Here is a 25,279-nt window from a genome sequence, read left to right as displayed (position 1 = left end):
GTGAACAATATTAAGAGTAGTCATTAGAATCAAGAAACGGGTGGGTGGGCGGGGTTATTATTTGCTTATAACCAGTGGCGGCTGGTGGGTCAAAATTTCGGGTCGGCCAAATATTTTGAGTCTACACCTTGGTGTTATATATTTTCGTAATGTATGGCTGCTACTCATTAACCACTGACATTTTACGTGCCAGGATGTACAAAACATCTCAAATGTTTCGACCTGTTAAAATAATTTTTTATAGGAAATTGACAATGTTAGTTTGATTCCAAATACTATTAATCCTTAATTCTACTTGTTCTGCTTTATCATTAATTGAGAACCACCGAAAACATTATTTTTACTGAGTTCCGCGTCGACCGGCGGCTATACGGCTTGCCGACCCCGGACATCCACAATTAAATAATAATAATTAAATAATGACATGCAGTTAAAAAATATAAAAAAAGTAATAATAAAAGTACCAACTGTTAACTATCTTCATTTACATTTATTTTTTTTTAATGTATATGACAAATTGTCAAATAAATTAATTGAATAATTGAAAAATTAAAATGATTTAAAACTTTAAATTCGTTTCTGAAATATCTGAAAACGCTTAGATGCTAAAAATACAGAAAAAGCGCATTTATGTTGTAGCTAAGTTATGTACGAAAAATAAAATTTTAGATAATTTAATGTAATTTTTTTCGTTTATTATTCATACACAGAAAAATGTATTAAATCGACAATTATTATTAAAAAAAAATAGTATGCACTGAAGAACATCGAAGCCGTTATTGTTTTGTAATTTGGTTAGCTATCTTAAATATTAAGCGTTTTAAAAACTAAATTCGCGTTGCTGGGTACGGCGAAGGAGGATTTCGCCGGACCTGGCACAACATACGTTCCGCCAGGTCTTTGTCTACTACAGTGTACTAGACAAAGAGAACGATGAAACCGTAAGCTGCTACGAAGTCGAAACATCGAGTATAATGCATTCCTGGGTACGGCTTGCCGAAATCTCGCCGGCAAAGCGTGTTTATCAGCATTTAAAATTAGCAACAAATGCTTTATTTTGTACCTACAATATAATAAAATATGTTTTTAATATATATGATCTATCCTAACGTACATTCAAACTTTATTTCTTTTTTTATTTTCTAATTTCAACGCTTACTAAGTATTTTAAAATGACTGGTACGGCGTGGCCGACCCTGCCGCCCCTGACCAGCCGCCCCTGCTTATAACTTATAAGACTAGAAAAAAGCTAAACTTAGCTCCGCCCACCTCCTTCCTCCATTTCACTGACTTATTGCATTTACTGTTAACAGGATTTGAATTTTGATTTGACAAGCGGCAGAATCTAAGATGTAAATAAAAAAAAGTGGCCCCGCCCACCCGCCCCTCCTTTGTTTTGATAATTTCTTTTATTGGCTCTGAGAAGAAAGTTACATTTTACGTTAACAAATACTAGAACTTGGGACTTTATTTATCAAATTTTTATTTTTCTTGGAAAAACGACGTTGCCTTAGCGTTTACATCGAAATGTTTAAAAATAACATGAAATAGACACAAAGAGGTACAATTGTAAACACCGCCCCAATTCTCCGGCCAATGAAACGATGTATTAAGGTCGGGCTTGTGCGAGTGGGAGGAGCATCAGTAATATTGCGTTTTAAATATAAATCCAACGTATGGGATGCTTATTTAACACTAGCCGAATAATTTGTAGATATTTTATTTACAATGTATCTATTTTCTTATAGAGTGTAACAGAATTACCCGAGATTCAATAATATAATAACGTTGTCATTAATCAACAATATTAAAAGTGGTCATTTGAATCATGAGGGGGGTGGGTGGGCGGGGCTTTTGCTTGCTAGTAAGGCTGTAGAAAAAAGCTAATAACTTATCTCCGCCCACTTCCTTTCTCCATATATTATCAATACATGCTTAACTTCGACAGTTTATACCTTAATACAGTTAAGTCCATCAAACAGGTTGACCAAAAAAACAAAACGGTTTAAACATTAAAAATACTAGAATAGCAAACAAAATCGAAGTGGATTCATAAACCACACTTACAGGAGTACGTTATTTTATAAATTTACATCACAATAACACGACATTGATAATATATTCCTCAAATTTGACCACAATCGGTCCACTAGTTTCTGAGATTCTCTGTCAAATCTCACAAAAATTACATTTTTAAATACACCTTGTAGTTTATTAGGTTTCTAAATTTACTTTAAAATGAGTTTTAATAAAATTGTTCGCAGTATCTTTTTAGAATCTAAACTAAACTATCCTGTTGTGAGCACCGATGTCCAAAATAAAAGTGGATTTATAAATAAGAATAAATATAAATTGGATTTACTTAACAAAATTTTGAGGTGGGGACGATAAAACAATTTTTGATTAGCGTTTTGCAACTCCTAAAATACGTCTCAAATTTCACAACAGTCACTCGGAAACAGAAGTCCCACTTTTTAAATTCTAGGAGCTACGAAACGTCGAGGACCAATTCTTCAGGTTTTATTATTATTATTTTTTTGATAACACTTTCGACTGGAGTTGTAGCGGACGTAAGACAAACTAATTTAAATTCCGTATGTGTAGACGAGCTCTTCAAAACAGAGGAAATACTTAATGTAATGTATTTCGTTGATGAAACGCATAAATCAGATACTTAAAATTGTACGTTCTACCACCAACTCAAACGCCAGAAGCCCTAGTTTCCGCTGAAAAATTGCAGACCCAGTCACCGAATTTTGTTTTTAATTATTGATTCACACCATGAAACTGACTTGCACCGACAACTTCTGAACAGTTGCTGCATTACGTAATAAAAAAAATCGGAAATGCAATTCGTTTAGCTTCAGTTATTATTCATAAAAAACACGCTCAATTAATTTAACACTTTCCGCATTTCACGACTCATTTACTTCCACGGTAATTACAAATTAGCGACACTGATATCATTTTTCATTCACCGTAACCAATAAACGATAACATTTTTAAAAATGTGCTATTAAAAAATCAATTTATTAGCTGCACATTCGAACCAGCAACCACGCCCACATTTTTCGCAGCCGCCTAAACATTCCCGAAATTTCCAACCAAAAAACCTGAAACACCGGGTATAGGTATGTCTTAAATTAGCCGCGTCCTTCGCCACGCGACCTTAACTCCTGATCCTGACACAACTTGACACAAACAAAACCGTCAAATTATTGAAAAATACACCGGAAACGCGACAATTAATTTTTAATTAGTCCCGAAAGCAGTGTTTAAAGCAGCCTTGACGACACGCGTCCCAGTTCTGCCATCCTCATCTCGATGACCCTAATTGTATGGACTGGCAGCGACCTTGAACTTCGACTCGAAACACTGCAATTTCAAAGTTTGATTGCTACAATTTAGCAATCACAATCAAATTGTACCTTGCGAAAAATGCAAATGTGTAATTTATGTCAAAACTTACGGTTGAAAGAATGTTTTTTTTTCTTCGTTCTTTAAGGTAACGTTTCATTAATTCAAAGCATAATTAAGTGCAGTTCTGCTCTATTACTTAATTTAAATGTTTGACTGGACGAGGTGTGCTAGTTTTTATCAACAAAAATCGTAAACTAGTACCAAAACCTGCTTAGCAACGCCACTATCTTAAAAATTCGAAAGTCTTAAGTGCATCCGTACCGTTACTAACGACCTTTCGTGCCGATAAACATTCACGTTTACTCCCAGTTGTGATTTTTAATTTCTTTTTTATGGTCTATCAATCACCGCCTCGATAACCGCTATCACTTATCAATAATTTATGGGCAATCGGGTGGGATTTGGGGTTTCGCTCGGTATGTTGGTTAATGAATGGGAACATCCATGCTCATCGAGTGATAATTATTTCAATGGCAGTCATTTGCAAACCAGACCGTGGGTGAACAGATGGTGAAGAGTTCATCTGTGGCATTCTTTTCGAATTAATGACTGGAATCGAATTCATCGCACGATTAACGGTGCGGCAAGCGGAAAATCGCACAATAAACTGCAAACTGACGATTTCCGAAGACCGGCTTGACAATTTCCACAAATGCCATAGTTTCGAGTGTCAACGACTTCGTACTTTCGACCCGGTCTCACAAACCAGAAGCGTGTAAATCTCAGGTTTTTAGGTCGTGTATGCCACTAAATTAAAACAATGGGTTATTTATATTTGGTTTCTTGGTACTCGAGGACTTGTGCAATCTCAAATGGCAAATAATTCCGATGTAGATCTTTTCGATAATGTGATTCAGCAGGTGAGAGGTTTGAGCACCCGGTGACCTATTTTGATATTATTGAAACCGTAGAGATGAGTTGGAAAATTTCGCTTATCGAAATCGCCATTCATGGCCTTTTTAATGGACTGATACCGAAAGTATTTGCTTTTTAAGTGCCCGTTAATTGTTTAAGTGTAAAATGACCTCACAACCTCCCACATATTTTTAGCAGAATTTATGCAAATTGGTGCGATTGTGCAATGGTCTGTTTTTTAAAACGTGGCAGTTACTGATTGGTTAGTGTCCGGTGAATCCCTGATTTGTTGCCCGCCTTCCAGTCTTGCGCATGCGCGATCATTTAAATTTGAAGACTGACAGAAAACACCGAGAATAATACACGTATATAATTATGTATATGTAAATATGTATGTACTTTTTCGGTTAGCTGAATAATGATCAGATAGTAGGCAAACACGACATTAGTTACTCACGTTAAAACATCACCTGATGCGTCGACAGGATATCGACAAATTCGCCATTCTGCATTCTAATACAGAAAATCTTGTAGGCAACACGGGGTAAAAGTAGCTTTAACTCACGTGGTGGGTTCGCACGTATGTCTTTGCAATTCAAATAACTGTTTTTATTAGATGGGTGATAAACAGGCAGTAAAAATTATTGCAATTTGTGGGTAATAAAGTCACATATGTAAATAACTCAAGTTAATCAGTCGAAATGTCACCGGATGGTGAAAAAGCCACATATTAACCATAAATCACTGTGAAACCCCATTTATAAACACTTTCTAATGGGAATTTTGGTTGACAGTGGTACCACAACAAATTCTTCAACCGGAACCAGCTGCATTTTTTTCATTTTCAATATAGCCACGTGGAAAACTTCTCACAAACAAAACTGACCATTTGCTAAAATTCCTCACCTTCAAAACAAACAACACCTCGTCCACCTTGACGAAACCGGTTCTCAAATTATCACCTACGCAAATCCCAAAGCACAGTTTGCCAACCCCCGCAACTTATCAAACCCGCCACTAGAGGGAATCCGTAATTCACCCCGCTCTGTGCAAATGAGGTCACGAATTAATATCCTTTCCTTTGACCCAGACCTCTAGGAAAATAACAGCGCTCCTCTCACTAAATATTAATTTCGAGTGACAACTGGGTAATTTGTGTGTAATTCAGGAGCGACCCTTGGACTTTGCTCCATGAAAATAAGCCGTAAATTAAGAATTTCCTATTTTAAAACCAATTGAGAGCATAGGGGCTGGCATGGCAATCTTCGCCGCAAATGGGCTAGGTCAAGGAGTTCGTTTACCTCAAGTCGGCGTAAATAATACCATGATGGGTGCACACGCTCACGTGTTTAATCGATCAAGACACGTCAGATTGTCATTAATGACAACGCGTGTCACCACTGACACACCGACTTAACCTCAACGGGCCCCCGAAGACGCCGGTTTTGAAAATTCGCACGGCCCAACCGACCCGGATTTAGGTTAGGTCCGACTTACCGAAGTTAGCCGGCAGATGATCAACGCTGGTCCCGCTTATCTCCAATGTTTTCTGTTTTTGTTTCAGTTATCACGACACTTAACACCCGTTATCTGCGAGACTCGCACAACTAACGCGCTCGCATTGATAAAAATGTAACACACTGTATTTTTGGACAGGTTGGCGTCGGCCAATCAGAACGCCCGAAGAGTGGGAGGGATAGTGGCGTGATTCTTTACGTCACCATGTGGACGGCCGAAAGATCAATATTTACCACCATTGGCACCCCCACGCGCCGAACAACCCGGGACTGCGCCCCCGAACCCAAAAGGGGCACCCGCACCCCGAAAAACACCACGACAACGAAAATCGGCGCCAAACACCCGCTGGAACGGTTGGGCGATTTTGAAATGGCGCCATAGAGGGCGTGGCGTCGCATAAAGCAAATTCCTGTTTTACCGACAATGACGACTCGCGTGGCTAACAGTCGAGAAAAAGTGAGGTTACGTAGAAATGGAATTAACGCAAGAAATAGCCACCGCGTTGTACAAAAACACGATCCAGTACCTTCACGACGTAACCGAAAAGGTCCCAAATACCCTCAGCGTGCTAAAGTCGTACTACGCGTAAGTAATCATTTCCACCTCGACGGTTTATTAATAGACGATTGTAGGTCGAAGTTTACGATTTCGCAACTCCAAACCAAGATTAATTTAGAAGGGGGTCACAGTAAATACGATCCCAGGTGTCGCAAATGCTGTCTCAAGTTACGACAAAGCGGGGCGTCCTACGCCGTGGCTCCGGAAACAAAGAAGTCGAAATTTGCACAAAAACTTCTAAAAAAAGCGAAACGAAAGCAGCCGTTGACTAAATTCCAAGCGAAGTATTTAAAAAAGAATGACCTCACGCCGGGGAATCGACTGGTATGGAGTTACAAGTTGTGACTGTCGTAACGGGGTTGTTGTAGATTGTTACGTGTACTTTTTGTCAGAAAAAGGCGACTTATGTTCTTAATAAACCCGTGAAGGTGCGCGTTGATGTTAACGCGAATCAACCTATACAGGGTCGAGCTAAAAAAAAGAAAAACAAGAAGAAGGATAAGTTTTGTGGGTTGCAAAAGGAGGCTGTGGTGTCAGCCAAACGTGCTAACGTGAATAGTAAACAGAACGAAAATGACAATCAAGAGTGTGTAAACAGGGTTTTGAATAACCCCATTCTTAAACAGAGGGAGAACCAGAAGAAGAAGAAGAATCTTAAAAAGTTGAACTCGATGTTGAAACAAAGCAGTCAGCTTAAGGCGCCTAAAAATAACCTGGCACAGTTTTTGCAGTCGCTGGCTAAATAAAATGAATGAATAAAAACCTACTAAAGATATTTTATTTATAAAATAACATTTAAAACAATCACACTGTATTAGCTGGTGGAAAATTTCTTCAGTTAGGAAAGTTTAAGGCTTGTTAGAATATGTTCAATCCAGTGGAATTTGTTCCTTGACAATCTGAAAATCGCTCGTTTAAACACAAATTTGTGGTAGCGTGACATGCAAGTACCGTAAGCGCGGGCACACCTGATGCACCGTCAGATGGGGTATGGTGACTTTGACAGTTGTTTCAACAAATTATCGATATCTTGTTGTTTAAATTTGTTATTTATGTAGTGATAAGAAATTACAAGTTGATTATCAAAATATTTTAATGTATACACTTTTTTAAGCCTGTTTACGACGATAAATTAGCAATAAAAATAATTAAGTACGTGTGTAAAGTATGTTTTACACGTTTGCCATTAAAAAGACACCAAATACTAATTCATAGGCATATTTGTATATTTTTCTAGTGAATAAAGATTTAATAATAGTAGAATTCTATTATCTCGTGTACAATTCCTGCAGCGCTGGAAATACTTATCCTCCCATCTGTCGGCGCCCCCGCAGGGCCGGAAGTTAGTAGGGGTCCACTACACAGTTGGGCACATTGACAGACTAACTCAGCCAGAAGCCCCAGTTACGCACTAGCGCACCGTCACGTGAGTGGCACGTGCCAAGCCTACGCCACCTACCTTCACGCACAAATTTCTATACTCCTGGTCGTTACACGTCGCCGACCGTTCTGGCAAGTCTTTGCCGCGCCTCCTCAACTCCTGACTCACCTCCACCAAGTCCAGGATCGTGATCGGGTCCAGTTTGTGTCTGCCAATGAGCCCAACTAAATACTCGATGTAATGCAGCCTACGCACACAAACACAATTCGATTAGGGGGAGTACCTGATACAGACGGAATCTGTACATTTCCCGGGGCGTCCCGTAAGCGTTCGGCGGCAGTTTCTTGGCGGCGCGTCTGACGACCGTTTCGAGGTCGTCGGCGGATAAGAGATCGATCGTTTCGAGGCCGTGCTTTCGTATCAATTTACACAAATACTCAAAATAATGCATCCTGCGTGCAATCGGGTCATTTCGGGTGGAATCGCCGCTGACGGGATAGTTACCTGCAGAGGCCGCCCTGGCCCGGGGTCACCTCGTTGTTGCAGACGGTGTCCACGAGCCCGCTGGGGGTCTCGCGCTGCAGGGGAATGGCGCACTTGGCGGCGGCGCTGGCGTTGTCCTCCTTGTCGGCGGGGGCGTCAGTGTCGAAGTGGACGTGGTGCTCCTGGAAAAAAATGGGTAATCCCGATTGAGTGTCTCAAGTGACTTACTTTGAGCAGTCGCTGCAGTTCCGCGGGCTCTTTGTCCCTCAAATAGAACAAACAGTTACGGGGGTGGTGGGCGTGCAGACCCAGTTTGGCGCAGTACTGGCTCACCCCGCACTTGGCCCCCATCATGAACGGTTTTCCGCACCCATAGCAAAATTCGTGCTTGCACTGGGTGCAGGTGAAATGCATGCAGCCCCCGCGAGCCAGGGAGTACCGAAATTTACACTTAGGGCAGTCGATGCCATTCTCGGCGAGGTGTTTGGCGACTGCAGTGGCTTGATTCTCGGGGTCGTTGGCGTCCTTCCACTCTGCGAATTTTTCGCAACTTATACCTTCGTGTTGCTTTTCCCACTAGAATTGATTTTATAGTTTGACTATTGTGACGAATTTGGTACGCACCGCTCGGCCACAATTGGCGCACGTCATGGCTTTGCAGTCCGGACAGACAAGTCTTCTTTGGCGAGGATTGGCGATGAAGCCCGACGAACACTATCAAGGTTATTGTAACAAACGTGGTGTGGTGACACAGGGTTTACTTACTTTGACGCACCACTTGAAATTAGGGTCTTGCATTAAAGTCCGGTCTCTTAGTTTTCTTTGGAATAGCTCGTGGACGGTGGCGTCTAGAATACCCTTCAGAAGAATGTCTAAGTTTGCGAAATAGTCGGAGACGTCGTCTTCAGAAGTCTCGGTACTAGTGAGCTCTGGTTGTTTACAAAAAGGACAAGTGCAATCCATAATGGACCTATCGGTGACTTGGACAGTGAAGTAGTTTTTGGCGCACTCTTGGCAACACCGGTGGGTACATTTCAACATCGACACGATCTAGAACGACACCGTTAGATGGTTCCTACGTGAACCTAGACAATCACCTGGTTCACAGGGTACTTCCCAGCACACAACTCACAATCTTGTTGCAAGTACGCAATCGCTGCATCCAAAGTCGGACAATCCTTAACAGCCTCTAGCGCTTCTTCCGTCGAGAACTTGAGCGCCATGAGACTCACAGCCAACTCCGCTTGTTGGTAATTGTCGACTTGACCCTCGGCTAAGAACCTCCGCGCCTGTCTCTAAGAGGATTTTAATGTTTAACTAAACGTCAAAAAAGTACCAACAACATGAAAATCACGGGGGCAAATCTTACCTCCATCACTTCAATCTCACTCGGTTGTTTAACTTCAACGTTTATATCGATTTTATTGTCTTCCTCTTCTTCCGACTCGTACTCCTCCGACTCACACGTCTCCTCATAGTAGTCACTCCCTTTCTGGTCCTTCAAATTCGTAGTCAATTTCTTCACCTTCGCACTAATTTGCTTCAAATTGATATTCAAAGAGTTCACAATCTCGCTATTCTTTTTATCGAACTCGTTGTAATCCTCGGTGTCCGATTCCTCCACTTCGTCGTACTCTTCAAAGTCCTCGTAGCTGTCTTCGTCAGTGCTCGGGTCGAGCAATTCCTCCACGTTACTATCAGAAACTGACGAGTCACTATCGTTGTCTAGCGATTTCGTGTACGAGAGTTGCTTAGAACTCGTGGTGGACTCCACCGAGCTGTTGCGGAAAGAACTCAAGCTGCCTTTTTTGTGACTACCGCTTAGCTGCTTGTTCATGTCTTTGACCACCTGGACGCCTTGCTTCATCTCTTGTTCGATTTCTTCAGACGTGCGCTTCTGGATCAAGGGTCGCTCACTCCCTTTGTCTTCTTCTTCGGTTTTCTTGGACGCATCTTCCGCCGGTTTTTCGCTGCTCGGTGGTTCGGTTTCTTCATTTACAACCGCAGCAACCACATCCGCTTTCCCCTTTTCTTCTTCTACTTCGTTGTTCTTCACAGGGATGCCACTTTTTTCCTTGTTTGTTGCTTTCGCGGCAGCGATGTCGTTAACCTCACTCTTATTCTCTCTCTCGCCTTGATTGTTATCGCTTTGTTTATTTTTAACCGGAATCTGGCTAGTGCCAGTTTTAATCGGTATTTTACTACCAGATTGCACATCTGGCGACTTCGGGTCACTCTTCGAAATAGATCGCTGACGCGAAATCGGTATTCTGGACGGTCTTTTAGGCGGAACAGGAAGTACGGTTTGTTTATTTTGTGCTATTTGTACTGTTGTTGACGTTTTTGGATGGGGTTCAATGCTTTCTGGCGCTGGGGTGAAGGTCGCCGCCGCAGGTTCTTGTTTTATTTCTTCTTTGGTTTCTTCCTTCACGGGTTCGCTGTCGGTCTCAGTGGACGGTTTGTCGCTGCTCGATTCCGTGGTACTGGAGGAACCCCGGCGAGCCGCTCTTCTTTGGGCCCGGCGTTTTGCCCGTTTTTGGGACTTTTTCTGTTTTTTGGTTAGAGGGGGTTTGCTGTCGAGGGTTGGGGATGCTATGCCGTCTGGTTTTTCGGGTGCCGATTTTGCGCTACTTTCGTCTGTGGTGGCTGGGGGCAGCGGCGATGGAGTCTTTTTGGTGGGGTCTTCGGAGAGATCGAAGGATGATTCGGACGTTTTTAGAACATTTGGTGCTTTGGTTCGGACGCCTTCTAGAATACCAGGAGACAGTCTCGACGGGGAAAGAGATTTTAGGTAATTCTGGGCTATGGGTGAAGGGCTTTTGGTTTCAGTCGTCCTGAGAACATTAGGAGATAGGGTTGACACAGGTAAAGGACTCTTGGTTCTAGGGGGTTCTAGAATAGTAGGAGATCGAGCTGGAGAAAGAGGTTTTGGAGTTTTCGTAGTTAAAGTAGAGGGGCTTTTGGTTCTAGTGGTCTCTAGAGTTTTAGGAGGTAAGCTTGACACAGCTGAAGGACTTTCTGTTCTTTCGATGTCTGTATTTACAGATGATTTTGATTCTGCTGCAGTCTCTAGATCTTCTGTAACTTCTTTATTTATAGAAGCTGCATCGTCAAGAGTTACAACCTCTGTATTCAATTCTTGATCTTTAATAAGTTCTGGTTCTTCAACTTTTACTTCAGAGGTTGTACTTTCAAGTGACGGTTCCGACAAATTTGGTACCTCCACAGTTTGGTTCGTACTTGGAGCCTCTTCTTTCTGCTCTCTAAAAGTTTCTTTATCAACAATTTGTTCCATTTTTGCTTCTTCTAAGTCTACATTTTCAACATTGTCGTTAACTGCTGAAACCATAGAGGAATCTTCTTTTGCAAATTTTTGTGCCTCAGTGTCATTTGAATCAGAAATCAGATTTTGTTGAATTTTCGACTGCGGTTCTTTAGAATCAACTTGGTCAGCTTCAGCATTTATAGTATTCGAATCATCTTCAAGAGTACCACTTATGTCTCCTGCTTCCAAACTAGTACCAGCTAAATTAGATGAAGAACTTAACGCTTGATTTTCTTTTCCTTGAACAGTACGTTCAGAACCACCTTTAAGTTGCTCGTCGGAGGTCTCCAGATTCTGCTTTGGTTTACCCTGCGAGACCTCCACGTCATCGTTTTTTGGTGCTTTATTTTGCAACTTGATAGCGGCAGTACTTTCAAGTACAACGTCGTCGGTACTTTTGGAAGTCCCAGGTTGAACCATCCTAATTTCGGTGCTACTTTTAACCAAAGGTATGGCTTTAGGAGCGGGTTCAACCTTCTCGGGTTCTCCGGTACTACTCAAAGTGATATTCAAAGTACTAATGCTCTTTCTTTTTGACAGCGGCATGTGTATGGACTGATTCGGGACTTCACTCACAGCATCCACGAAGTCCTCCGGCCGATTTCCTTCATCGCTGCTCTCCGTGTCGCTGTAGTCCGACTCGACTTTCTCGTCTCTTTCAGCTTCAGGAACGTCATAGTTATGGTCTAGCACTTGGATTACCGTACTACTTTTCTCCACGTAAACTTTAGTTTTAACGGGGGGTTCTTTAACGTCACTAACTTCTAAACTATCACTAAGGTTGTTAATATCTTGTAAGTTTTTTAAAACTTCGGATTCTATAGTGTCGAGAGTTTCAAAATTTTGAGTTTTTTTTAATTCCTCTTCTGGGGTTTGAATAGGGGGCGTTTTACTATGAGTGGGACTTACCGCTTTGGCCATTTCCTTATCGCTTCGCTCAATATCAACATCTACAAGTTTTGAGTGAAAAAGGTACTACGGTCGTGGTGAACTTACCTTCGCCCCTTATTTTCTCCAAAGTCGCCCCCTGATTACCTGCTTCGTTCTCCGTACCGACGGGCGGTCCCCAAATCCGCATTAAAAACGGCTTGAGTTGAGTCTTACTCAGCTCGTTAAACGCGGCTTCCAAGTCACCGTGGTTCGCGGTAAGTACCGTGAGGATGTCCTCTCGGCTGAAGTCCCCTCTCGACGCCAACTCCGCGTACTAAACTCACTCAAATTAGTACCAGATTCAAACTTTAAAGCTCAAGGTAGTACCTTGCGTTGTCTTTGTTCCACGCACTCGGTCACGGCCGGCCACAAGTTCCCCTTGTGTAGTCTCAGTGCAGCTCTGGCCTCCTCCTCCGATACCGTACCCACGATGTTCATGGGACCCTCGCGCCCCATCTGGGTCGCCAGGGTCTGAACACTCGCGATAGTGGCGTCCCAATTCTGGCGCAACCAATCAATCGGGTTCATATCTTTGCAGTGGCTCAGAGCCGCCTGGACTTCGTCGGCCGTGTACTTGTACTGCTCGGCTTCCCGCAGCAGCTTGACCAGCTCCATCCCCTGCGACTTGAAGCTGTGAAACCCGTTCTCGGTGAAGTCCAACGAGTCGGCGCGTGCGCGGTGACTTGGATAGTCGTTCTGTGGGAGAAAAAACCGTCAAAGCCCCGGTACTAAAAGGGGGATCAAGCAACACAGTCAAATCAAAGCCTTATATTGCAAAGAAAAGCACCCTGTAAAATGGAGGTTCCCGGTAGAGTTCGGGCTTGCGCAGATCCATGATGCTGTAATAGGATCGGTTCATTGTGGGTCTTCGATCCCTCGACAGGAGACGCTCTACGTTCTCGTCTCCGTAATCGTAGGGCGAAGGACTTTGCTCTCTACTACCTGGCAAGCTCTAGATAGAATGAGTGTTAGAGCGGGTCTACGACGGTGATTTGTGTAAACCTGAGAGTCGGTGGTGAAGGACTGGCGGCTGGAGGATCTGCGCAGAGACCACTCGGAGCTGCGGCGGGCGCTTGTCATGTGGAGGGAGTTGGAGCGGCGGAGGTCTCTTCGGCGATTGTTCCGGCTGGTGGGGCGGCCACGGGGGGATTTAGGAGCGTCCTGAGGGACGTCCTCGTAGGTCTAGAAATGGAAGAGTCACTAAGTGAAGACAGAGTCAGTGACAGAAGGGTTGAACCGGCTACAATTCAATCGTCCTGTTACTGACAATTCGGTACTGCCAGACGCTGAACCGTCTATAGAATAAGTACTTGTGTGGACATGTTTTGCGGGGGCGGCGACGTTCCGGTGGTCACTTTATCACTTTTAGCACTATCATCCGCGGTACCGACACTTTTAACACCACTAACACTTTCCGCAGGAGCTTTGTCATCCATTTCACTCGCACTAGCAGACACGTCTTCTTTTCCTGTAACAACAGGAAAAGTTACTATCGCAACCACAGAATTTATTTAGTAGATTAGATCACGCAGACTAAGGACTAAAAACAACACAAGGACTGGTCTAGTTTTGTTTATTTATAGAGAATTTTGTGCCCGGCCAAAAGGAAATTTTTCTACCCCTACCTTTCTTCTCTTCTTCTTTAACTTCGTTCGTTTTTAACTTGCCGAGTTTGTTCAATAGCGACTCAGTCTCGCTGTAATCTTTACTATAGTCGTCACTCGAGCGACTTCTTTGCAGTTTCTGCTCTGAGGACTTGACTTTGGGCTGGGGTTTCAGCACTTCTTCGCTTTGCACGAGTTTTACGTTAATGGTGGCTGTTTTACAACAGATCAGACATACTTTGGTTCCGGGTTCGTTGACGAAGGTACAGTGCTCGCACTCCCAGCTCAACGCCGGTACTTCTGGTAGTACTTTAACGTCGTCTTCCTCTGGTTCCACTTTTACTTCTTCAATTGCGGTCTCGGGGAAGGTTTTTCTGTTAAGTTCGTTCTCTTTTTGACTTTCTGAGTGTTCGTCGTCGCTCTCGCTGGACGATCCGCGTCTTATGTTGGACACTCGTTCGATCCTGTCAATGGTGTTCCTTCTTGGTGGTGGTACTTCTCTCGGTATGGACGCCGTCTCGCGATTCGAGCGTTGCCTCTCCGGGTACCTCTTCCTTTCTCTTTCACTGTGACTGAAAATCGATCTTCTTTCTTCAATTTCGTCTTCGTCGTCACTCTCGTGGTACTTCCTGCGACTCTTCTTGCTCATAGACGATTTTCGGGATTTGATGCTGTGGGTGGGTGAGGGTGGACGGGAGTGGTGGTGCACGTGTCCCATGGGTACGGGGTACGGGTACATGGCGCTCGGAGGCGGACCATGCCAAGTACCCATCCACATGGGGTTAACCGGGTATGGTCCCGGCGCCACATTCAAACTCAAGTTGCTCCCAGTTCTCTGATCACACATCGCGCAGTCAACCCACTGGCCCTGGTAACACGTGGGACAGTTCAACTGCGCCATGGATTGCGCCTGAAATAGTACCACTATAGTACCAATTTGCAAACCGCACTAGTAGTTAGTACTTGTTGCATGGGCATGAAGCCGTGATGGTGGTGGTGATGCGGCATGGTATTATTCAAGTCAAAGACCGACGCGCTATGGGGCATACTCCTGGGCGGCGGACACGACGTGTTGCTGAGTTTCCTCAAGCGACTACCGCTTTCCGAGCCCGAGATGCTCCCAGACCGGAACCGCGAGTTGTTCCATTGCTCGTTTTCCCAGTCCGGGTAGCCGCTATCCCGACTAGGGGGCTGCAATTTTTCGTTTCATTTTTTTTTAATTAAGTATGAGTAGTACCTTGTCGAAGTCGGAGCCGGGGCTCGACAAATTGGGCGTGGTCCCCCTCATCGCCAGCTGGTGCTGTCTATACCTCTGCTGCAACGAGGGACTCGGACTTGGTGCGTCAAAGCCGCGGTTGTACCGATCCAGCCTCGGCGGACTCGGCGACACCTGTCGAGCTGCAAACCGATTGGTTGACTTACGTCACACTCTTCCACGTTACTCACTGTGATTGGGCGAGACCGGCGTCGGCGGGAGGGGCCTTGCCCCCACCATCCGTTTCAAATTATTCATCTTCTCTTTGAAAGAGAAGCTATTGTCCTTCCTGGGGAGGGTGGGTACCCCCTAAAAATACGCCTCGATTATCGCTCCACGTTTCTCTTTGTCCTTTAAGCTCTAAGCTGAGGTTTATTATTAAGAGGGGGGTGAAAGCTAGCGAAATGTACACAATATAAGGCTTCGATTCGTTTATTTATTCAAAGATATGTACAATAGAAGAGTTGTTAGCTGGGACAACACTGCGTTCCTACCTGATTGTGTCTGAGAGGGGTGGGGCTGGGACATGGGGACGGCCCGATGGAGCCGGCGCGGCGGTGGCGGCGAGGGGGCGGCACGGGGGCCGAGTGGGTCTCTCCTTTGGGGGGCAGAGGGGGGCGGATAGCCGACTCCATAGCCTGAAGAGACACTTGCACTCGACAATTAAAGCGTCCAGAGCGACTTACCCTCCGGACATGGGTTTGACGCTTGGGGTGGCGATGGTACATGTCGTCGCACGAAAGGCAGAAGATCTGGACGCAATGGTCGCACCTGACGGATGGGTTGGAGGACCCGCACAGTTGGCAGTGTTTACCATCGCGCTTCGACTCTGTTGGGTTATGTTATTTATTTAAAAACAAAGCTCCTTATGACGTCACAATCTTGGCAAATTTTTATTTAAACGTCGTGGTCCTCGTGGTTATGTTGCAGTAACGTAACAAAGTTATGTAACTGTCATGAGTGTTATCCAAGGTTGTTATCTGTTATTGTTACATAGCGTGCTATTTTTATTATAACATTATTATGTCACTTTTAGAAAAAAAAGCAGAGTGTTTACCATCGCGCTTCGACTCTGTTGGGTTACGTTATTTATTTAAAAGAAAAGTGATGAGAAAACAAACAAAGCACGGCGTGGTTATGTTGCAATAACATAACAAAGTTATGTAATTGTCAACAAGGTTGTTATCTTTATTGTCACATAGCGTGATATTTTTGTTATAGCATTATTATGTCACTTTTTAAACGTTGTGTATTTAGAAAAAAAAAACAGTTGTATTTGGTTTAGATTCATAACAATTTAGAACAAAATCATGCATTGAATGAAAGCAGTGATTGTTAATGTTATTATTATTATTATTATTAAAAAAAAAGGTTTGGGAGAGATGGTAACGAGAAATGATTCATTAAAACAAAAGTAACAAGTAGGTTGTTGGGTGGAGGTTGACGTACCGTTTTTTATGGGTAGTGGCGGGGCGTTTGAATACTGCTGCCCGAACTCGATCACTTCGTAGTCCGGCTCTGGCAGATTTTTGGAAAATGGCGGGTGGGTCTTCTCTTCCAGCGGAACGGGCGGAGGCGGCGCCCCTGACCCGCTTTTGTACTGAAAACCCGGAAATAGTAACAATACGCATTATTCCAAGCCCAATCTAAAAATAAATCGCGGAACAAGGAGTAATTTAAAATAAAAATCTAGGGAGTTTCGCGGCGGTGGCGTTGGCAGCACCGGATCTCCCTAGTTTGTTTTCGCAACATGGCGCCGTGGTTGACAAAGCTTTGACAGCCCGTTTGAACTTTATTGAGCTTTTTATTGATATTTATGTTTAGTTTTACATGACGATGTATACCCTACCGAACTTTTGCCGTGTTTGCCTCAAATACGACAAGAATCTCATCGATTTAGAGCACATAGAAAATGAGCCGAGTGAAACTTTAATGAGTAAACTTCAGCAGTGTGTATCTGAAGTGGTATGTTTATTTTTGGTCGTCCCTCAGCGAAAACCCGCTTTTATTCGTTCTATTTTCAGGAATGGAAGGTTTTCAAGCCGCTGCTGTGCCACCCTTGCATAAAGCGCTTGAACATCGCTTACATGTTCAAAAAACAATGCGTCCAATCCGCCACTATGCTGAAGAGTTACGTGGCTTTATTGACCAAAAACAAGGAGTCGGAGTCGAGCAAGAACGACGCGGGGCAGTCCAACGCGTACATGATGCTCCCGAACCAGAAATACATCAAAATCGTGGTGGGCCCCCAGAACCAGAACACCTACCAGAACGTGTTCCTCAACGTGGTGCCGACGCCCTCGCTTAACCCGATCGGGTCGCCGGAGAACACCAAAAGCAAGGACACGAACCAGAACGTGTTCCTCAACATCAACAACACGTTCCAGAAGTATGTTCCTATGTCGCCCGAATCGTCCAAGAACCTCAGCGTGAGTCAGCTGCTGACTGAAAGTAAGAGCGAGGAGCTGAGCGTGGAGATCGACCCCACGGATTTCGGGCTCGGCGACGAGTGTTGCTCCGAAGACGACGAAAGTCAAGGTGAGAACGGCGTGAACGACTGGGAGGATGTTATTTCGGCGATGAAGATCGCGTCGCGCACGAACGGGACTCCGAATGGTAAACACGCCGAGGCGAAAGGCTCCTTCAGCAACTACGTTCCTATTTTACCAAAACAAGACGACAATTTTAGTAGTTCAGGTGAACATTTCCTTTCCCCGCAGTTGTTTTCGTCGCTGGATTTTAACTGTGAGACTTGTCAGAAGCAGTTTTCGTCCAGGGTGACGCTGAAGCATCATATTAAGAATTTTCACATGGGGAAATTTCCATTCAAGTGTGACTACTGCTGCAACCAGTTTATCGTCCGGGCTGAGTATGAAGCTTGCATGAAGTACCACAAGGGGGAGTCGGATCCTTTGGACACGTCTTTGACTTTGAACGATTTTAAGAACGAGCCTCCACCGAGCGAGAGGCCCGCGACTGAGCAAGAAACTACGAAAGAATCGACTGATTTAACTTGTGAGATTTGCCATAGACAGTTTAATAGTCCTTCGGGGCTGTTGAGACACAAAGTTCGCAAACACAACCAGAAGAGTAAAAAGAAGTACTTTATTAAAGGGATGAAGAACGCCAAGTGTGATATTTGTAATCGAGAATTCTCAACGCAGTCGTACATGCAGTTGCACAGGAAACTGCACTTGCGCGACGATATCGGTTATAAATATAAAGTATTCGGTAGGAATAGATACGCAAAGGGCGAGGAGGAGAAGGAGAAGGTGAACGTGAAGAAGGAGACGGAGTCGGACGAGGAAAAAGTACAGGACGTAGAAAAAAAATCGGACAATCAAGACGACAACAAAATGAGCAATAATGAAGAAGAAATGGAAATAGAAATGGACATCGTGAAAGAAGAGCCCAGAGTGGAGGAAGAGTCAACTTCAGATAACGGAAGCGAAAACTGAGCCTTAAAATTTTATATTACAGATTTTGATAACAGAAAGGGCACCACGTGAGTTTTATTTTATATTTTATACCGAAAGTATTTTGTTTAACGTAATTGTATTAAAACATGTACAATTGTCAGTTGAGGATTCGTCCTCTGTTCCTGAAGATGTCTCATAGCCTGTAACACCAAGCGAATCAAAATGATACTGCAATATTTTGTGTAATAGATAGATTTCGTTGTATGGGTGTCAGCACCCCTCGAATATAAAGGCACAGTTATTAATTTTAAACAAAAGCATTAATTTGTCCACTATATTTATTTCAATTCGTAGGATAAGTCTTAAGCATCAATTAGTTTTTGTATATATCAATATGTATTCAATTTTAATTCTCTAGATTAGGCGCGATTTTATACTTTCCTTTCTTGAACTGATTATTACGTAATTTGCAAAACCAAAAAAATTAGTTTAAAAACTCGGACACTGTACTGTTAATGATAAGCTTGTAGTAATTATTTTCGATTTTTAAGCTTTAAAACTCATTTCGAATTTTATCCTCATTTACTTACCACCCACTGTGGCATGTTTCTGGCGAGTCTTAGGCGCGTGGATGGGTTGGAAATGGCCATCGGCCTCCATTTGTTATCGTTTTTATTCTGAAAACAAAAAAAATGTAATAGTTATAATGTCATTAGTTTTATTTATTTCATATCATTTGTATTTTATATTAATCACAATAAATATTTTTTGAGAAAAAATGTATCACTGTGACACGGTCCGGACGTGGGACGATTAATCTAAAAATACAGCGTTGACGTAAAGTCGTAGCTGTATAAAATGCGTTCGGCGGCAAGCGTGTGGGAGATATAAAAAATACACCAAAACCATTAAAAATATAAAAACTAAGAAAAACCCGTCTCCAGAAAATCTTCCTGTTAACCGATTTTCCAAAATTAAGCAAAACTGAGAAAAACTCATTTCTCCACACTAGATTTTGAGACAAAAAAATTAAAAAATTCGATGAATACTGGCGCCGAAATGTAAATTTTATAAAATAACACTCCTGAACCTATAGTTTATGAATCCGCCTGCATTTTTTTAATTATATGGATTACAATTAAAAAAAATGCAAATAATTGAAAAACTAAAAAAAAATGATTTAGTAGTTTTCCGTTTATTCCCCCCCTCCAACTGATGACGTCATCTTACAATTTTGCCGAATAATTATTACTTCGTCTTGTGGATTATGAATCCGTGTTCAGTTTTCGCCCCAGACGTCCAGATTTTGGGAAAAAAATCAAAATTGTGTAACGACATTTTACAATTGGACTTTGAGAGATTTCAGGGTTATCGAAGTATGATGAAATTTAATAATTTTTCAAAGAAGCGGGATTTGTTGGATTGCACTTCAGGTGCGAGGAAAGTTCAGCGAAAGTAGCCTTCGACTTATTTTTCATTACGTTAATAGATTTTAATGCAGAAGAAGTGCTTAATTTGTCACACTTCGATCAGATACAACTTGGCCGAGTGCCAAAATTAGTTGGCAAAAAGCATAAACGGTTTATTATTATCTTTGTTGTGAAAACTTGTTACTAAAATTTGTTACTGGCTTCGTAATTTTTGTTATTGGTTTAGAAGAGATTGACTGATCCATTGAAACTATTCTCTGTAGTCAGTAGTACGCAGTTCAGCATTTGTTGCGATGTAGCAATCAATTTTTAAGTAGCTTCCGTGGCCAAACTATAATAAATTGGAGGGTTTTTGTAAAGAAAAACTACAAGTATTAAAAAAAAAGTGTTTTGTTCTATTTTGTAACAGAAAGACGTTTTCCTGGTTTGGCTTGTGTCAGTTTTGAAGTGTTTAGACGTTTGTCCACTACGTAGGGAACATTTTCATGTTTATTATTATTATTATTATTATTTCTAGATAAATACATAAAAAAACTACTTATTGTGCAGGTATTCTAAGTAAGTATTAAATGGAGGATTTAAGTTGATTATTACCATTTTAGACATGTTTTAAGTTTCTTGTCGTCGAAATATATCTACACATATTAAGAAAAAAAAGGCAAAATATAAGCCCCGCCCACCCACCCAGTCTCAATTGTGACGATGTTTTTATTCGTCGTGAGCCAAGAGGGCGGAGCTTAACTGCAAAATCCTGATTTCTCCACGAGAAATTAAATGTTTCTGAGTATCGTGTTGTTCAAAGAGTACTATGTATATTAAGAAAAAATTAAGCCCCACCCATACCTGCCTTGTTCTACATAGTAACGAAGTTTTCATTCGTTGGCAGCTCTAGGGGCGGAGCCTAACTGCAAAATCCATATTTCCCGACCATTTTAAACGTGTTTTAAATTTCTAAGAATAAAACAATCATTACAATGGAGATGGGGTGGGTGGGCGGGGTCAATATTTTGCCTTTTTTTCTTAATATACTTAGAATTCTTTGAACAGCACGATTCTCAAAAACATGTTTTAATATCTTGTAAAGAAATAAGTATTTTACAGTTAAGCTCCGCCCTTTTGCTTCACTGCGAATAAAAAAATCATCACAATTGAGACAGGGCGGGTGGGCTTAAATTTTTTCTTTTTGTTTTAATATGTGTAGACTTCTTTTGACAACATGGAACTTAAAACATGTTTAAAATGGAAAATTTGTATACAGAAATTTCGATTTCCTTCAACTTGCAAAAATGTACCATGTTTTAAGTTTCTTGTGAAAATATGGCCATGTATATTAAGAAAAAAAAAAGGAAAATATAAACCCCGCCCACCCACCCTATCCCAATTGTGATGATTTTTTTATTCGTCGTGGGTCAATGGGGCGGGGCTTAACTGCAAAATCCTTATTTCCCTACGAGTTATTATAAAAACATCCTAATTGCAAAATCCACATTTACCATTTTAAACGTGTTTTAAGTTTCTAAGAATAAAAAAATCATCGCAATTGAGGTGGGGTGGGTGGGCGGGGTTAATATTTTGGAAAATTTGTATACGGAAATTTCGATTTCCTTCAACTTTCAAAAATGTACCATTTTAACCATGTTTTAAGTTTCTTGCGAAAATATGGCCATGTATATTAAGAAAAAAAAGAAAATATAAGCCCCGCCCGCCCACCCTGTGTCAATTGTGATGATTTTTTTATTCGTCGTGAGTCATGGGGGCGGGGCTTAATTGCAAAATCCTTCTTTCTCTACGAGTTATTATAAAAACACGTTTTTCAGTATCGTGTTGGTCAAAGAATGCTATGTATATTAAGAAAAACTTAAACCCCACCCATACCTGGTCTGATCTAAATAGTAATGAAGGTTCCATTCGCTGGCAGACATAGGGGCGGAGCCTAATTGCAAAATCCACATTTACCATTTTAAACGTGTTTTAAGTTTCTAAGAATAAAAAAGTCATCACAATTGAGATGGGGTGGGTGGGCGGGGTTAATATTTTGCCTTTTTTCTTAATATATATAAAATTCTTTGAACGACACGATACTCAAAAACATGTTTTTAATTTCTTGTAAAGAAATAAGTATTTTGCAGTTAAGCTCCGCCCTCTTGGTTTACTGCGAATAAAAAAATCATCACAATTGAGACAGGGCGGGTGGGCGGCGTTAAATTTTTTCCTTTTGTTTTAATACATATGTGTAGACTTATTTCGACAACAAGAAACTTAAAATATGTCTAAAATGGAAAATTTGTATAAGGAAATATGGATTTTGCAATTAGACGCCGCTCTATAATTGCAAAATCTATATTTCCTTGCAACAACGTACCATTTTAACCATGTTTTAAGTTTCTTGTTGTGAAAAGATGGCTATGTATATTAAGAAAAAAAGACAAATGATAAGCCCCGCCCACCCACCCTGTCTCAATTCTGATGATATTTTTTTATTCGTCGTGAGCCTAGGGGCGGAGCTTAACTGCAAAATCTTTATTTCTTTACGAGAAATTAAAAACATCTTTTTGACAATCGTGTTAAGTATTCAATCAAAGAATACTATGCATATTAAGAAAAAAATAAGGCCAGAGATTAGGCCCCATCCATACTCGCCCTGATCTCAGTTCTCAATTGTGATGAATTTTTCATTCGTTGTCAGATCGAGGGGCGGGGCTTAACTGCATAATTGTCTACAAGATTTACCATTTAAAACATGTTTTAAGTTTCTTGTTCTGAAAAGACGACTACGTATAGGTATTAAGAAAAAAGATAAAATATAAGCCCCGCCCACCCGCCCTGTCTCAATTGTGATGATTTTTTTTTAACTGTCGACAGCCAAACGACCGATATTTAAATGCAAAATCGTTATTATTTCTCTAGAAAAAATTACCATGTAAGACTCATTTTTTTGAGTTTTGTGTTATTCAAAAAATACTATGTATATTAAGAAAAAATTAAATCCAAACATTAAACCCCACCCATACCTGGTCTGATCTAAATATTAATGAAGTCTTCATTCGTTGCTAGACCTAGGGGTCGAGCCTAATTGCAAAATCCACATTTCCTTACAAAAATTTACCATTTTAAACCTGTTTCGAGTTTCTAAGAATAAAAAAATCATCACACTTGAAATGGGGTGGGTGGGCGGGGTAAATATTTTGCCTTTTTTTCTTAATAAACATAAAATTCTTTTAACAACACGATACTCAAAAACATGTTTTTAATTTCTTCTAAAGAAATAAGTATTTTGCAGTTAAGCTCCGCCCTCTTGGTTCACTGCGAATAAAAAAATCATCACAATTGACACAGGGTGGGTGGGCGGGCTGACATTTTGTCTTTTTGTTTTAATATGTGTAGACTTCTTTTCACGACACGAACCTTAAAACATGTTTAAAATTGAAAATTTGTCCAAGGAAATATCGATTTTGCAATTAGGCTCTGCTCCATAATTGCAAAATCCATATTTCCTTGCAACAATGTACCATTTTAACCACGTTTTAAGTTGCTTGTTATGAAAAGATGGCTATGTATATTAAGAAAAAAAGACAAATTATAAGCCCCGCCCACCCACCCTGTCTCAATTCTGATGATTTTTTTTATTCGCCGTGAACCAAGAGGGCAGAGCTTAACTGCATAATACTTATTTCTTTACAAGAAATTAAAAATATGTTTTTGAGTATCGTGTTATAAAAAAAATACGACGTATATTTATAAAATCATCATAATTGAGATGGGGTGGGTGGGCGGGGTTTATGTTGTGCGTTTTTTTCTTAATATACATAGAATTTTTTGAACAACAGGATACTCAAAAACATGTTTTCAATTTCTTGCAAAGAAATAAGTATTTTGCAGTTAAGCTCCGCCCCCTTGCTTCACGGCGAATAAAAAAAATCATCACAATTGAGACAGGGCGGGTGGGCGGGCTTACATTTTGCCCTTTTGTTTTAGTATGTGTAGACTTCTTTTCAAGAAAGACTACACAATTAAGAAAAAAGGGTAAAATGTAAGCCCTTGTAGTTATTATACCTAATCTGTTTTTGAGACGAATAGCAATAAATCTTGTTGATTTAAACGTCGAGAACTATCTTTAACAATGCATAAACACTGACAGAAATTAAATTTAAATTGAATATAGTATATTTTGATTTAAATAAAGACAGGAACCTGTAAAATACGTTACTTTATCAGTGTGCGGATTTTCAAGCGATTCTGATATTTAACGTACAAAAAAGCGGAAAAACAGAAGCCAATGATGCTTTTTTTACGATATTTCCCGCCGCCCCCAAAACGCACAAAACCCCGCACCCAAGAACCCGATTTGCTCCAACTCGACTCTCTTTCACCGAAAACTCGTGGGACGACAAACCTAAAAATAAACATGGACGTAATTTATTTACGCATCAACATGCTTCCACCCGGAAGCCCCTGGTGTCCACCCAGCGCACCGCCAGCGGACCCATCTTGACTTTCCAGCTTTCCACATTCCAACCACTCCGATACGACGAAGTCATCAATCGTCGGAATCCAGGCGAATAAAATTCGTTATCGAGCCACTATTTAGATTTGGTTTATGGTGTTTATTTGGACCGAGTGAGTGCGAATGTGACAGTAACGAGTTTAACACTCTGTCCTCGCCTCGGTATAATTAGACATTATCACTGCGGCTTATTTCGGGGTGGTAAGTTGTATGAGTTAAAGGAGTTAGTTGTACGAGTACGAGTTTGAGGGAATCGCTTCCTGGTGGTTCGATTACCGGGATTTGGGTTGAGTGAAGTCATCGAAACTGGGGTATAAATATTTACGGTTGTTGGATTACGCGGTGGAGCGGCGAGACCGGAGGGTTGTTCGTTACGGGGGTGTTGGGGTACTCACGTTCATGTCGGCCGCGGCTTCCCTCACCAGGGCAGGGCTTCCAGACACCCGGAGCACATCGCCGAAGAGAACGCGTTCGGAAAACTGCGGCCAGCGATCTCATCGCGGCTAGCCATTCTAATATTAGCCGGCCGCCTTGACACCTTGCCAAAATTCGGTTTTATTAATACAGCGCATTCCTAGGCGTTGTTAATCTGGTGCA

At 41.7% G+C, this 25,279-nt stretch overlaps 4 protein-coding genes across 8 annotated transcripts in view; 2 read left to right on the top strand and 2 right to left on the bottom strand.

Moving 5' to 3' along the window:
- Acsl (Acyl-CoA synthetase long-chain) overlaps positions 1–5,882 on the bottom strand; it is a 51,540-nt gene extending 45,658 nt beyond the window's left edge. The window contains exon 1 of one of the 2 annotated variants that reach the window (XM_064066487.1): positions 5,773–5,882. The gene's annotated coding sequence lies outside the window, so the exon portion shown is untranslated. The remainder of the gene's footprint in view (positions 1–5,772) is intronic. The other variant, XM_064066486.1, reaches the window with a different exon arrangement.
- Positions 5,883–6,035: 153 nt separating this feature from the next.
- Positions 6,036–7,122, top strand: LOC135136979 (uncharacterized). The gene is made up of 3 exons (XM_064066501.1): positions 6,036–6,378; positions 6,426–6,675; positions 6,720–7,122. Exons 1-3 carry the CDS (start codon positions 6,266–6,268, stop codon positions 7,095–7,097), a joined length of 741 nt encoding a protein of 246 aa, XP_063922571.1. The 5' UTR covers positions 6,036–6,265; the 3' UTR covers positions 7,098–7,122.
- LOC135136969 (E3 ubiquitin-protein ligase lubel) lies at positions 7,018–25,161 on the bottom strand. 4 transcript variants are annotated; one of them, XM_064066475.1, is made up of 23 exons: positions 25,078–25,161; positions 19,339–19,425; positions 16,779–16,929; positions 16,016–16,158; positions 15,824–15,967; positions 15,521–15,638; positions 15,312–15,472; positions 15,038–15,265; positions 14,096–14,984; positions 13,781–13,938; positions 13,473–13,652; positions 13,258–13,422; positions 12,798–13,166; positions 12,537–12,744; positions 9,585–12,490; positions 9,313–9,510; positions 8,981–9,265; positions 8,840–8,929; positions 8,444–8,791; positions 8,237–8,397; positions 8,038–8,184; positions 7,811–7,979; positions 7,018–7,250 (listed from the first exon to the last, which is right to left on the bottom strand). In XM_064066475.1, exons 1-23 carry the CDS (start codon positions 25,081–25,083, stop codon positions 7,221–7,223), a joined length of 7,341 nt encoding a protein of 2,446 aa, XP_063922545.1. In that variant the 5' UTR covers positions 25,084–25,161; the 3' UTR covers positions 7,018–7,220. The 4 variants fall into 4 exon arrangements, with proteins under 4 accessions (XP_063922545.1, XP_063922547.1, XP_063922546.1 ...); XM_064066477.1 differs by lacking the exon at positions 7,811–7,979 and having other exon boundaries at positions 8,016–8,184; XM_064066476.1 differs by lacking the exon at positions 8,038–8,184.
- Positions 17,076–19,346, top strand: LOC135136976 (protein suppressor of hairy wing-like). Its single transcript, XM_064066494.1, has 2 exons — positions 17,076–17,294; positions 17,354–19,346. Exons 1-2 carry the CDS (start codon positions 17,160–17,162, stop codon positions 18,785–18,787), a joined length of 1,569 nt encoding a protein of 522 aa, XP_063922564.1. The 5' UTR covers positions 17,076–17,159; the 3' UTR covers positions 18,788–19,346.
- Positions 25,162–25,279: the final 118 nt, after the last annotated feature.

This window comes from Zophobas morio, unplaced genomic scaffold, assembly GCF_036711695.1.
Source record: "Zophobas morio isolate AGI-343-1 ecotype UQ-CSIRO unplaced genomic scaffold, CSIRO_AGI_Zmor_V1 ptg000028l, whole genome shotgun sequence".
Taxonomy (NCBI): Eukaryota; Metazoa; Arthropoda; class Insecta; order Coleoptera; family Tenebrionidae; genus Zophobas; species Zophobas morio.
The sequence above is the reverse complement of the archived record's forward strand: the minus strand, read 5'-3'. Positions and strand labels throughout refer to the sequence as shown.

Bases quoted from the DNA above. Each gene is read 5' to 3' on its own strand.
- LOC135136979 (XM_064066501.1), top strand. From the start codon at position 6,266: ATGGAATTAACGCAAGAAATAGCCACCGCGTTGTACAAAAACACGATC. The intron at 6,379-6,425 runs GTAAGTAATCAT...AGACGATTGTAG, and splicing joins GTGCTAAAGTCGTACTACGC to GTCGAAGTTTACGATTTCGC. The intron at 6,676-6,719 runs GTATGGAGTTAC...GGGTTGTTGTAG, and splicing joins TCACGCCGGGGAATCGACTG to ATTGTTACGTGTACTTTTTG.
- LOC135136976 (XM_064066494.1), top strand. From the start codon at position 17,160: ATGACGATGTATACCCTACCGAACTTTTGCCGTGTTTGCCTCAAATAC. The intron at 17,295-17,353 runs GTATGTTTATTT...TTCTATTTTCAG, and splicing joins AGCAGTGTGTATCTGAAGTG to GAATGGAAGGTTTTCAAGCC.
- LOC135136969 (XM_064066475.1), bottom strand. The intron at 15,266-15,311 runs GTACTACTCATA...GAAAAATTGCAG, and splicing joins CCGGCTCCGACTTCGACAAG to CCCCCTAGTCGGGATAGCGG. The intron at 13,653-13,780 runs GTACTTATTCTA...TTCCATTTCTAG, and splicing joins CGCAAAACATGTCCACACAA to ACCTACGAGGACGTCCCTCA.